Below are 13,058 nucleotides of genomic sequence, written 5' to 3'. Positions count from 1 at the left end.
ACGCTACTATTTCCATCTTTGCTGACAATTGCTGAGACATTCGCAGTGATGCAATTTTCGAAGAAACGTCTCCATGAGAATATGCGTTTGTGGAGTGTGGTGGCGAATACTCTAGCATTGCAAACGATCAAATGTCTTCGCATTGTCTAATGAGCGTCAACACGGCATAACAACATGACATAATGAACACGGCATATCCCGAAATTATCAAGACAAAAGCCACCATGTTGAACAAAGTATTCCAAATGACATTTGAAACTATGCAAAAGAGCCTCAATTAAGAAACATCAAACTCCATTTTGTATTTTCCTTCCCACCACCATTACACGGGGTATTTTACCAAAACCTAACTTAAGCCAACAACATGCAATCATCAAAAAATTCATGTCCCTCTCCCTCAGGACTTGGGCGGGTTTTCCACAGTCTCCTCCACCGCAACTTCGCCCTGCTCTGACTCCGGCACGGTCTCGTCTTCCTGCTTGTTCTTCACATCCGCCAGACCGTAAATCACGATGCTGATGATTCCGATGATGGCGGACAGTATGGAAAACACAAGCGCAACGATTCCTCGCGCAGTGAAGCCATCGGGAATCCAGCCCGGCTGCGCAGCTTGGTTCTTGAGATCGAGGAAGTTTGCTGTGTCAGCCGCGGCGTTTCCATTGGTGAGAATTCCAGCGGCCTTGCAAACATCAAGGTGATCTTGGGGAATCTTGATGCGCTCCTGCATCTGCTGGGGAGCCTCAATCAGGATCATAGCCAGACCAGAAGCAAGATGCCAATCGATGTGGCAGTGGAAGAGCCAGACGCCGGGGTTATCAGCAACAAAACGCATGACAAAGTAGCCCTGGGGCGGCAGCACAAACACGTCTCTGCGGGCCGGGATCTTGGGGAACGCGGTGTGGTTGCTTGGGTCGTAATAGACAGGGTCTCCGTTCAAGTAGTCGTAAAAGTGCTCGCCATATGGCGGCGCACGATCAATGACCTGGAAGTTGTGGCCGTGGAGATGGAACGGGTGCGAGCCACCGTCGGCGTTGTTTACCACGATCTGCACGACATCGTTGTGGTTGAGAACCATGGGGTGCGTGAATTCGCCGTAGATCTCGTTGTTGGCCACCAAATCTCCAGCCGACATTGCGGTGAGGAGAGATGGCACCTTGGGCTTGGTGTAAGAGATGTTGTTCAGGAATGCGTAGCTGAATCCAGTGTTCAGGTTGTTCATGATGACCGTCACGTTAATCTCCAAATCAGGCTCGGGGAGAAGCTCCATCTTGTCCACGGGAACCAGTGTAATATCGTCAAAGGGAACGAGCTCCGTGGCGTCGGTAACATTGATTGTGGCCTGTGGGTGGTCGGCGTTCTTGTTGTACTCCAGCCAGTTGGTGTTGTTCAGTTGAAGATCGTCGGGGATACCATCAAGCAGGGCAGAGTCCGCCACGGTGACAATAGGATAGTTCGTGGTCGTCTCGTTCTTGGTCGTCAGGAGGATTGCATATCTCTGAGCGACAGCAATGTAGAGAGTGTCAGCCTCGGTAGGCTCCGTGTACACACCGTCGATTTCCACAATCTTAAAGGTGTGGCCTTCGATGTAAAAGTACTGCGCAACAAAGGCACTGATGTTGATGAGTCGGATCAGATATGTCTTGTTCGGCTCGACAGGGAGGCTGGTGTTCATGGTATCGTTGAAGAGGAAGGATGATGGAATAGGTTCCGCGCCGGTAGGGTTGTACACAGACATGAACTCTGCCGACAAAATGCCATCAACCATCTCGTGGTACCAGTCAGACAAGGTAACTGTAAACTCTCCATCAAACTTGAATGGCGCATGCTCGTCGTGCACGATGAGCGCCTGGCGGTAACCATCCGGATAGCAGTAGTCTGTGTGGCAGTGATACCAGTAGGTGCCGTTCTGGTTTACGGTAAAGTTGTAAGTCATGCTCTGTCCAGGAGGCACAGGGCACTGCGTGACCATGGAAGCGCCGTCCATGTGGTTTGTGGTGTTTTGGAACATGCCGTGCCAGTGGATCGAACACGGCCTGTCTCCAAGGCCATTGTGCATGTTGACGACGAGCTGATCGCCCTTGTCAACCTCAATCAGAGGCAGCGGCCATTGGTTGTTGATTCCAACAACTTTGCGCTCCGCCAATCCATCAGGGTTGGCCGTGACCCAGGTGACATTGAAGTCGTATGTGACAGTCTTGGCCTGGCAGCCAAGGGCCGCGAGAGCCAGAACCAAAAAGCGCTTCATCTTGGACACAACTTGACTTTGGCTTCTCCTCTGTCACCTTCAGGTGAAGTGTGGGTGTGTCAAGGTTGATATCTATTTCGGCACCGACACAAGGGCACCAGAGAGACTAGGTCAAACTTCTCTTCTCCCCAACACATTCCGAGGTCAATTGCCAATCAATCAGATAATCAATCCCTACCCACGACAACGAAACGGAGAAAAAGAAGAAAAAAACTAAGTAATCCCCGCAGGCTAGATGAAAATTTCTACAGCAGTTGTGCCGACCATCGCAGCACCAGATCCTTGTTCTCACGACCCGAAAACGAATTAAGGCCCGTTTAGACTCACAGCGAACCCCCCGAGGCGTTCAATAGCTCTGCCGAGTTGCCGTTTGGCGTGATCAGATAACTATGTTTCGGCCCTGTAGTTGAGCCATTTTCCCTGATCAGATTATTTTGCCCACGATCAGATAACCCAAACGTCCCAAAAAGGCGGTTGGTGATGGTGGGCCACGGTGCCGTCTTAGCCGAAGCGCCGGAGCTGGAGATGCATCAACAGCTTCTGACTGGACGATTTTGTTATCTGATCATATCTGATCATCTGATTTGGCTTGAGCCATGTTCAGCCCCGTTTCAATGGTTGCTTCCGACCGGTGTCGAAATGATCCGTCGGGGAGCCAATTCGAGTTTCTATTACAAGTCGCCCTTGCGATTCCGGCTCAGGTCGGTTGGGGACAGCCGGGGAATAAAATTTTCCCAACCTTAACCAGTTTACTTCGTATGGCATGTGCCCCATATAGCCTTGAATGGCTAAATATACTTAGATTGCCCATCGCCGTACCAATTGAACCAGCTCGTTTCTCTTCCCTCCATCTTTCAGCTCACCCAGTTTGTCTCTCTTGGCCTTGGGTGCCATCCGGTAGACACAATGGCGAAGAACGTGTTTGCTGTCCAAATTTTCTTCATGTAGGTTTACTTATCAACACCTTATGTTTAACCCAGTATTAATAATTGTTGAAAAGTGTGTTTCGAGAATGTTTGGAAGCGGTCATCATCATCTCCGTGCTGTTGTCCTTCCTCAAACAATCTCTCGGAGGACCAGACCAGGATCAAGCCATCTATAAACGCCTGGTCAGGCAAGTATGGCTTGGCTCGTTCGCAGGTATCATCATCTGTCTTATCATTGGCGGTGGCTTCATCGGAGCGTTCTATGGCCTCGGCAAGGATATCTGGTCAAAGTCTGAGGATCTGTGGGAGGGCATCTTTTATCTGATTGCCACCATCATCATCTCCTTCATGGGACTTGCACTCCTGAGAATCAACAAGATGAAAGACAAGTGGCGTGTCAAGATCGCACAGGCCCTGGCCGAGAAGTCAGCCGAGTCAACCAAGAAAACCACTTGGCTCGGTGACTGGTCAAGAAGACATGTCATGTTCATCCTGCCATTTATCACTACCCTGAGAGAGGGTGTTGAAGCTGTTGTGTTTGTCGGTGGTGTCTCTCTTAGCTTGCCTGCCACAGCTTTCCCTCTGCCTGTTGTTTGCGGTATCATTGCTGGTCTCGCTGTCGGCTTCTTCATCTACCGTGGTGGTAACCTCATGTCGATTCAAATCTTCCTCATTGCTTCCACTAGCGTTTTGTATCTGATTGCCGCTGGCATGTTCTCCAAATCTGTTTGGAGTCTTCAATATCACACGTTTGCCCAGCGTGTAGGCTCAGATGTGGCCGAAGAAGGCAATGGACCGGGCTCTTACGACATTACTGAAACCGTCTGGCACGTCAATTGCTGCAATCCCGAAACTGATAACGGCTGGGATGTTTTCAACGCCATCCTTGGCTGGCAAAACACCGCCACTTACGGCTCCGTCATTGCTTACAACGTCTACTGGGCATTCCTGGTCTTGACTGTCTCTCTCCTCATCTATGAGGAGAAGACCGGATCATTGCCTTTGAAGAACCAATTCTTGAGCGCCATGTCCAAGGTCCCAGGACTTAGAGGATGGGCTGCAAAGAAGCGTGCGAACCAGAACTCGAACGTCAATGAGCATGAAGTCTTCCGACAGGTCCAAGCCGCAGGACTGCTCAGGGAGTAGAATCGCCAAAATGGTACAAGATTATTTACAAAGTACAAATTCTTGAACAGGGCACGAAAAAGAAAAAGGTGACGGGTAATGGGCTATTCTATTGGGGTGATGGGAGTTTTGTATTGACGGCGGATATATCCAAACGGCTGGGAGGGTTCGGTTTTGTTAGTGCTTATGAAGACTAAAAGATGATTCATGAAAACCTTATACCCTTATTTTATTTCTAATTCCCGTGGTGTCATAGCCAACATCGCTGACTCAATATCCGTAACGTGACCCACCAAGCTTGAAATTGCATACCCATATTCTATTCATATTGTAGTCTATATATGTAACCTGCTCTTCTTCCGCCCCAATCATCACAAACATCAAAGAACTTTTGTCTACAGCCATCCAATCCTTCGAAACAGGAAGGTGCTGCCTCCAACAACAGCCGTTGCGCCCGTAAATGCTATCAGCGTTCCATATCCGCTGCCATACCCGCCGGCAGCTTGACCCTGCCATGGCATTCCCTTTAGCAACGCCTCACTTAATGGCCCTGAGACAACATTGCCAATACCACGCCCAGCAGAGAGCCAACCGACCACCATGAGAGGATCATAGGTGGAACGGCTCCCACTGTTCTCTTCCCTAGATCCGCTGCCTATTGACATGAGATGGGACATGATTCCAGGCCATGAAGACGTATAACATCCCGCAAACATGCCATAAACGAAGCAAAATACGTAAAGAGAGGCCAAGTTACTGCCTAGTCCCCAAAGAAAAAAGGTACCAATCGCGGTGCCGACAGTCGCTATTCCAAGACACGTCGTCACATGCAGACGATCAATCAAGGTACCCATGGCGACACATCCTATCACAGAGCCGACATTCAAGACCAAGAGTGTCAAAGCCGACGGGAAATCACCAGCATCGAGGTACACCCGCGCGTACGTTGGCAGATAGATACCCGGAAGAAAGTATCCAACTCCTTGCACAATGTTTGTGAGCTGGTACATGCCGAAAGACCGGTTTGCCAGGAACTTGAGGTTAAACGGTCTGTAGTGAGCCGTGGCAGAAAAGGGTAGTCGCGGCTTAATGAACCAAACCAGTGGTGCGGACAAAACGAACATGGCGAGAGCCCAGATACGCAGCGTGGTTCTAAATCCGTACTTGTTGAGGAAGAACTCGAGAAGAAGAGGAATAGTAAAACCACCGAGGCCCGTTCCAGACCACATTACGCCATCGACAATGAAGTTAGCGGAATGCTGAATACTTATAAGAGTTGCAAATACATACAAGCGAAGCCCTTGCGCTTAACGAACCACTCGTCCATATATAGCATGCAAGGACAGTAGCAGATGGAGCCGCCGATGGCGTAGAGGACTCCCTGGGTCAAAATGAGGTGCGTGACGTTTTGCGAAAAGGAGGAGATGGCGAGAGCAAGGCATAGGAATAAAAGGCCGGCCACGGGCGCATAACGGGTTGGCTTTGGGTATATGCGCTGGACGGCCATGATGATTGGAATATCGAGATACATGATACCCTATTTGATACAAATGACCGTTAGCCTATTTACCTTGCTAGTTGTTCGTCCGTACAAGTAAACATACCATTGCAGTTGTGCCAATTACGGCAGTTTTAGATGACCCAGAAAATGGCTCATGTGTGCGATAGTAATCTTGAAAAACACCAAACGAAAATGGAAAGCCTATCAATTTTATTTAGCAACAATCGTTTCAGTACACCAAGAGACAATCCGTCCTCACTCACCCCATACCAACGCTTCCAGGACGAAGCAAGCGGCTAAGAAACCCCATGCATCCTTTCCCCTGTCAACAGGAGGCAGGGAGAATTCTGCTACGCCGGTGGGAGGATTCTCATCATCTCCAGAGATAATTGCCCGGTCTGAATTGTAGTTGCTCTCAGAAGGTCCTTGCTCCGGAACGACAGCCGTCTCTGCGGATAGAGTGTTTGGCGGGGCTTTTTTTAGTTCGATGGACGCTTCTGCTGCCATGGCCCCAAGCTAGACACACTCAATTGCTTATAAGACGCGGCAGTTTACGGATGATTCTGGCAGTCAATTAGATGGATCAATTCGATAAAGTTGATTCCAGAAGATGGAATCTCGAAACTCGGGGACATTGGGCATTATAGCCGCTCCCAATGGCTCGGTGGCTTGATAACGATTGCTCCATCAAACGACATCCAACTTGACCATCTGCGCCCTACATGTCAAAAACTCACCTGCCGTAGTGGGGTCTACGGAATGTCCACGAATGAAGGCCTCGTGTGGAGGAAGCTGACTCCACAATCCCCAGCCAGTGCAGAACTCAATCCGTTTCTCCAGATGCCTCCATCGATTGTATGGAGATCTTTGCATTGCCATTACTTTAGATAGACGCACATAGAACCCACTCAGCGTCAAGATTTAGTATGTAAATACTGTAGAAGACAATTTGAGTTGCGGGTGTTGATGACGATCTGAACTAGAATGTTGCTTTCTTGGACCTAGCGTGTACAGTGCTGATGCCAACTTTGTGTGTTCCAAATGAGTTTCGATCTCAACTTCATAAGCCAAAACTTCAGTAGGACTGCTAAACACATTTCATTGTCTCTTAAAATGTTAAAGCGTATTGTCGAAATTTGATGGGCGACCCGAGAGACAATTGTTAAGAGATCCAAATACGGTGTCAACCTACATCATTTTGAGTGGGAAGCAATTCTGTCATACAATACTTGCCTAGGGTAGGAGAAAGACGCAGCGTACTCATGTACGCTGCGTATCACCAACTGCGGGCGAACAGCAAATTAAATATTGAATGATACAATACATGCGTCAAATTACTCAAGCATTCCGATTAATATCACAGAGACTACCATCAACTCTTGAAGGAAAGCGACGTTTCGCACAAGACATTTAATCATCCACTTTCTTAGTTTCATTAAATATCAACCATCTTAGCTAGTCTTGACCTATGTACAATTGATCTTGGTCATTGAAGATATACATTTGAATTTGCCTAATATTCATCCGCGTAGAGCAACAAACTATGGCTTAAAGTTGACAGAAAGGAACGAAATGACCTCCTTCGAAACGTCAACCTTTGAAACCGGGGGCCACGCGTGGCTCCCTTCATCAATCTTGATGTGTCGCAGCAAGCTGTCAATGCCTGCACACTTCCACCTAGTATCGTGGACACCAGCGTTAAGATCAGTAGTAGCCGAAGTGGTGCACTGGTTGCGAGAAGCCCATCGCGAGAGCCAATCGGGAATAGAAGGGAGAGGTCCACCACGTCCAGGACCAGTAGGGTTGTATGGAATCGTCTCATCGCCAGTTCCGTGAGTCTCAAACATGGGCAGAGGCGAGCGAGCCGGGTGGCAGTTATCGTTTCCAGTGACATCGGTGTACATGGCGCCTGAGACGGGAGCAAAGGCTGCAAACTGGCCGCCGTGGTCAGGGCTGCAAGCAAGAGTGTTGACAAAGCCACCGCCGTTGGAGTGGCCAGTGGCGTACACGCGGGCCTCGTCAACGCAGTAGTTATCCTTGATCCGGTTGACGAGATCGGTCGTGAACACCTTGTCACTGACGCCGGGAGTTGCGTAGGTTGGTCCTTGCCAGTTTCCCTACAGTTTCGTTAGAACAATCTAGTAATTATCGAGTTCAAGATGTCATAGACTAACATTGATGCCTTGCGGGTACACGACAATCATGTTAGAGTTGACGGATGGGTCAGAGAATCGGGTGGTCTTCTCAAAGTTTGACATGTTGTCACCCGAGCCGTGGTAGGCGATGATCAGAGGCTTGGGGGAGCCTGGCTGGTAGTTTGCAGGAAGATGGATCAGGTAGGTTCGAGTTCCGCCACTGCTTTCGAAGCTATATTGGTGTGTTTGGCCAGCCCAATCGTGAGTCCTCGAGCATCCAGCTGAAGCCCGCTTCTCGACGCCGATGGCGGCACCGTGGGCAGAGCCAATGAGACCGGCAACAGCCGCAAGGGCTTGAACAGAAGAAAGCAACATGACGAAGTATAAAGGTATTCAATGTTTTACTTGAGTACACTCCTTGGGGAACTCGAGTTGAAACAAGATGCAATGGCTAGATATTTATACTATTCATCAGTGGGGATTGTCATGGGTCATACTATATACATGGGACGCTTCTATATCCTTTCCGACCCAACACCAAATAGCCTCTTGGTGCCCCGTATAGTCACATTATCAGATCCTTGAAACCATTACTGCGATATGCGCGTGGTACGAGGAACGCCTCCGAGATCAGCCGCATTGTTGCTGACGTTGTTTTCTTGGCATCGCCGACGTAGTTCCGTACTTACCATAAGGAACATAGGTAGATTCGTATAAAGGTATAATCCCCGGATCAAATTCAAGGCTAAAGGGGGCCCCTGGAAGAAACAAACATCACTAGGTCATTGTCTCCTCACATAAAGTTTCCCACAAACAAGACCCATTTTATTCTCTCTCCCGGCTCGGTAAGGCTGCTGGTTTACCTCGTTTTGAATATATCACTCAATGAATGTTCTATTTTGGTTGCATATACAAAGCATCATCAGACAGACAATGTCAGCGGCAGGGTCGGTGTCCAACATACTCTTCAGCCTAGGACCATAACCCACACTCGGAGTTGGAATTAACTCAGCTAGGCTACTCCGAAAGGATGGTCAACTGCCACTTGAGCTGGTTTAGCGCCCCTATCAGTGTACAATAAACAATATACGCTTATAGCAAGCTTGGTCTTTGTTACCTATCACGTCATACCTTGGAGTAAAACTCCTGGTCCTCTCACTTTCATGATTGTACCTGCTATGGTTTACTCCTCTATCTGTAGAAGGAGAATTCAGATTTTACGACATTTCCTGTAGGGCTTTCCCGCTCCTACCTTGATCCTTGTCTCTATTCAATCAAAATCCTCCTTCGGACACGGCGGAGTAATATTCTACAAAGGGAGCTAAGTTCATGCGGAGAAGAGCGATCATAACATGGCTCCACCGCCTGTCCTTTGATCTATACCGTAACTGATCACTGAAGAGTATCAACTCCAATATTAGGAGGGGTATACTGTATGGTTAGGCAAAAGCTTTCTGGAAGCCCAATGGCCCCTGTTGTCGCGTGCCAAGCCAGCTAAACCCGACTCAAGAGTTGCCAGGCCAGGGCCGGACTTTAAATCTTCATGGTGTTCTCCACTTCGGGTTGATCAGTTGTTGTCCTCATTGAGCAGGTAACTGTAACCTACCTAGTCGCCAAGTAGCCCTAAAGGTGTCCAAAAGGGGGCGACAACATGGCAGTAAGCCTAAAATTAGTAGGGGCGATGATACCTTGGATCCCAAATAACCAAGGTATATGGGGATTTTTAGCGAATCATTGGTGTCCTCGTACATGTAGGTTGTCTACGGAGTACCGAGTGCTCAAAGCACGTTGTTCTAAAGGCAACTCTTTTGTGATCTGTTGTCTGAAACTACGGCTTGATTCTTAATATTGAGTCAATTCATGCCCCCGAACAACACTCGGCAGCACAAGGAGCCCTTTGGCTTGGTTTCACAACAATTGGGAAGTCCCTTCTGATCATGGGGCTGAAGACAAATTATTTCTACCAGTTACCTATTCGGCAATAGTATTATTAAGAGGTCTACCGAAATGGTGTCGTAAATGCTCATATCCCCACCTCTTATTCCCAATAGTCAAAAAGGCATATAGCACAACAGCCCATCATACTATTGAGCGAAGCTATATATACTCAACCATCAGCATCAACGCCCACCCCAGAGCGCGCAACAAACGATGACTAGACATAACTACTGCACTTTTCTCTGCGTGTGACACCTAAATTGCCTGATCTAGAGAAGCAAACACGGGAAACCCCGAAATCGCAAGCTGTTAGCGGAGCTCAGAGTGTCCACTTCCAACGTTTTCGCCATAAATCTCCAGAGCCTAAGAAAGAGGTGCTCCGGTATATTCCACATGTATTCTCCATGGCGGGGGAAGCATTCGTCCGACGGACTGTTCGAGAGGATAGCTATAATCCGAAGGGGCGGTTTGTAAGGCTAACTGATGAAGGGAGTAGCTGGTCAAATTGTCTAAACGCAGGATGACCAGTAAGTCCAGGTGAAAAAGATGACCACTTTGTAATCAAGCACATATTAGCTCATGGGTCAGACGATATGTGCTTCCCAGTTGGGAGCAGTCGGAGCATGGATGTATCTGATGCCACTTAGACGTTGCCTAGTTTTGCATCAGTCCCACGTAAATATTCCTGATGAGGCGAGGTTACACCCATGTAAACTCGACTAACTCAACTACCAGCCTGATGCACCGACAAAAAAAAACAAGTCTATTCTATAAAGTTATTTTTGTATCGAGTTTTCTTTGCTTACCTATAATTAGTCATTTTGGCGACCGAAATGTCCCAAGTTACTTGCATGAAACCGGAGCTGGGCGAAATTGAGTTGACAGAGAGACACCACTCCCTCGTCTCCTGAGTAAGAACAGTCGTCGACAGTAAAACACAATTCCCTACCACCATGCACCCCTACAAAGACTCACAAGAACCTACCTAATAAGAAGTGAGGCGAAATAAGAACATATCAACCTTCCCAAAGTGAAATATTTGCTTGATTGGACATACGGCGACCCTTACACCCAGCCGCATATAGTCTCCGCATCCAGATGCCGTGTTACCGAGGTAGGCATTTAACTTTCGACTCAGACAAAATATTTACCGGGCTTTGACTTGCCAATCATGCTCTCATGCCAGTCATTGTTGTTCCGCATATTACTCCTGCTATCCACCAACAGCCTGGTGCACAAATTCGCCGCAATCCAGTTCGCTTCGCCGCAATACAGGCCGCAATACAGAGTCGGTCGAAGCGAATATCGCAACTCTCAACAGCACAATCAGCTGACTTTGAAGTTCATATATACCCCGTATAATTCTTGTATGGTCTCCTAAAAGCCGATGGAATCTTTTACAACAGAGGCCGGCTAGAGGGATCCAATCACATGTATTCTGAGAAGCCGTGTTCCAGGCCATGAAAGAGGCTTGCAAATCATCCAAAGCATATGTACATGGCGAAATCTATATCAATCAACATTACACAGGTGTGACGGCGCTCCTACTGGGCTGAGTAATAACGCAACTTGCTCGGCCACGTAGCTAAGCTAACTTATGCATAACTATTACTTTGCCCTGCATCTGTGGCTTGCTAGATGTAACCTACGAGTATTATAATGAGGGGAAATTCAGGTCACAAACACGGTTATATGGTCGGATATCGGCTATGGGATTGGACTAGCACAATTTGTGGCCAAAGAGAGGCAGCTTTGTCACTTGTGGTTACCCAAGGAGGAGCTTGCCGCAGTCAATTGATGAAGCTCCCCGCCTCCATCCAGCGTGTAGTAGCGAATAAATTGGATAACGACATGAAGAAGAACCATAACAGCACCAAGATAAGTTCATTGAGTTGATCATGTTTACAATTATGACCAGCATCTCTTGTAGAGTGCCTTGCAAAAGACCAAGTCTCATTTCGTAAAGAAACCCTTTTGTGATACACCTTGCAGAGCAAACCAACTAACATCTACTCGTATCAACAAAAGCTCTCAAACAATAGTCTGTTTCAGACGCGCAATTACTCTTTGCTAATTTGCGAAACATCAACTCGAGTCCCTTGATGGCCTTGGTCACCGCATATCTCATCCCCGCATTCTCTTAAACACCACATCCCGACCTGTGAACAAGTGGCTGGCTGGATGATATCACGGATAGTCGGCCAAGAGGGATCCAAACATTATATCCTCTCGTTTGCCAATGGCATCAAATTACAAAGAGTCTGGGCGAGAATCGAACGGCGTACAATGTGTCATGCTCGGAACACGACAACAGAATCTTTGACGTAAAACGCAACAGACAAAACATCCCAAATATGAAGTCCAAGCAAAGCGAAAGTAGTATAAAGAAGGGAGATATTCCTCTCATCGCCATCACAATCGCCAACACACTCACCAGCTCAACCACAGCAAACAAAACAGCTTCTCATAAAGAATATTTCCTCTTCACCAACTCCATCAAAATGTCTTTCGGCGAGGGAACCTATTACATCTCCACCGCTCTCGGCAACCACAAGGCCATGGACCTCGAGGCATCCGAGCCCACCGGCCGCATCATCGAATAGTAAGTCTCATCCATCTCCATCACCAAAAAAAAGCGCTTTCAACAATTCAAAAATAGCCATGAAAATCAAGAAATAACACTCGTTCCATAGCCAAACCCACGGCGGCAAGAACCAGCAGTGGCGCATGACCAAAATCACCCACGAGGAATTCAGTATCCAAAGCGTCGCCACCAACACTTACATCACGGCTCCGAGTAAGTCACATTCATTCCATTACCAATATTAGAGCTAGACATCCTAAAGGCAGTTTGAACAAAAACTCACTGACTTCCTTTATTCCCAACGTTAGATGGAGACGACATGACCGCCAGAGGCTCCAAGCTGGCCCCTGAGTGCAACAGCGTTGCCCGCTGGAAGATTGTCAAGGCCAGCTCCAAAGGCGACTCCTATTTGTAAGTGCCATGACATTCATCCTGGAGAGTCTCGGTCCATCTTAACAGTCGATATATAGTATCCGCAACGTGGCGTATCCCAACAAGGTCCTCGATGTGTCCGGCAGCAACCAGGCGGACTTGACTCCCATCCTCGTCTACACGTACCATGGAGGCAACAACCAGCAGTTTACCTTTAAGGAGGTGTAAAGAA

The 13,058-nt window shown here is 48.0% G+C and overlaps 5 protein-coding genes across 5 annotated transcripts; 2 read left to right on the top strand and 3 right to left on the bottom strand.

Moving 5' to 3' along the window:
* Positions 1-80: 80 nt before the first annotated feature.
* On the bottom strand, positions 81-2,666 carry V8C40DRAFT_227989 (Cupredoxin). The gene has a single exon (XM_083212298.1). The coding sequence runs from the start codon at positions 2,243-2,245 to the stop codon at positions 398-400; it is 1,848 nt and encodes a 615-aa protein (XP_083073337.1). The 5' UTR covers positions 2,246-2,666; the 3' UTR covers positions 81-397.
* Positions 2,667-3,151: 485 nt separating this feature from the next.
* V8C40DRAFT_266202 (FTR1 family protein) lies at positions 3,152-4,317 on the top strand (the record flags this gene model as incomplete). Its single annotated transcript, XM_083219728.1, has 2 exons — positions 3,152-3,189; positions 3,246-4,317. The coding sequence occupies 2 exons, from the start codon at positions 3,152-3,154 to the stop codon at positions 4,315-4,317; spliced, it is 1,110 nt and encodes a 369-aa protein (XP_083073336.1).
* A 204-nt stretch (positions 4,318-4,521) lies between these two features.
* V8C40DRAFT_245971 (major facilitator superfamily domain-containing protein) lies at positions 4,522-6,468 on the bottom strand. Its single transcript, XM_083216021.1, has 4 exons — positions 6,061-6,468; positions 5,901-5,998; positions 5,587-5,833; positions 4,522-5,533 (listed from the first exon to the last, which is right to left on the bottom strand). Exons 1-4 carry the CDS (start codon positions 6,302-6,304, stop codon positions 4,692-4,694), a joined length of 1,431 nt encoding a protein of 476 aa, XP_083073335.1. The 5' UTR covers positions 6,305-6,468; the 3' UTR covers positions 4,522-4,691.
* An 870-nt stretch (positions 6,469-7,338) lies between these two features.
* V8C40DRAFT_266200 (CE1 family esterase) lies at positions 7,339-8,307 on the bottom strand (the record flags this gene model as incomplete). The annotated part of the gene is made up of 2 exons (XM_083219727.1): positions 7,339-7,914; positions 7,972-8,307. 2 exons carry the CDS (start codon positions 8,305-8,307, stop codon positions 7,339-7,341), a joined length of 912 nt encoding a protein of 303 aa, XP_083073334.1.
* Positions 8,308-12,371: 4,064 nt separating this feature from the next.
* On the top strand, positions 12,372-13,054 carry V8C40DRAFT_266199 (carbohydrate-binding module family 13 protein; the record flags this gene model as incomplete). The annotated part of the gene is made up of 4 exons (XM_083219726.1): positions 12,372-12,472; positions 12,564-12,667; positions 12,763-12,865; positions 12,925-13,054. The coding sequence occupies 4 exons, from the start codon at positions 12,372-12,374 to the stop codon at positions 13,052-13,054; spliced, it is 438 nt and encodes a 145-aa protein (XP_083073333.1).
* Between the last annotated feature and the right edge of the window lie 4 nt (positions 13,055-13,058).

Source organism: Trichoderma camerunense, assembly GCF_050948025.1.
Source record: "Trichoderma camerunense strain CBS 138272 chromosome Unknown V8C40scaffold_9, whole genome shotgun sequence".
Taxonomy (NCBI): domain Eukaryota; kingdom Fungi; phylum Ascomycota; class Sordariomycetes; order Hypocreales; family Hypocreaceae; genus Trichoderma; species Trichoderma camerunense.
This window is presented reverse-complemented; position numbering and strand designations above follow the sequence as displayed.

Excerpts from the sequence above, each read along its gene's own strand:
- V8C40DRAFT_245971 (XM_083216021.1), bottom strand. The coding sequence starts at position 6,304 with ATGGCAGCAGAAGCGTCCATCGAACTAAAAAAAGCCCCGCCAAACACT. Across the intron at positions 5,999-6,060 it reads CCTGGAAGCGTTGGTATGGG|GCTTTCCATTTTCGTTTGGT; the intron begins GTGAGTGAGGAC and ends TAAAATTGATAG. Across the intron at positions 5,534-5,586 it reads TAAGCGCAAGGGCTTCGCTT|ATGGCGTAATGTGGTCTGGA; the intron begins GTATGTATTTGC and ends ACTTCATTGTCG.
- V8C40DRAFT_227989 (XM_083212298.1), bottom strand. The coding sequence starts at position 2,245 with ATGAAGCGCTTTTTGGTTCTGGCTCTCGCGGCCCTTGGCTGCCAGGCC.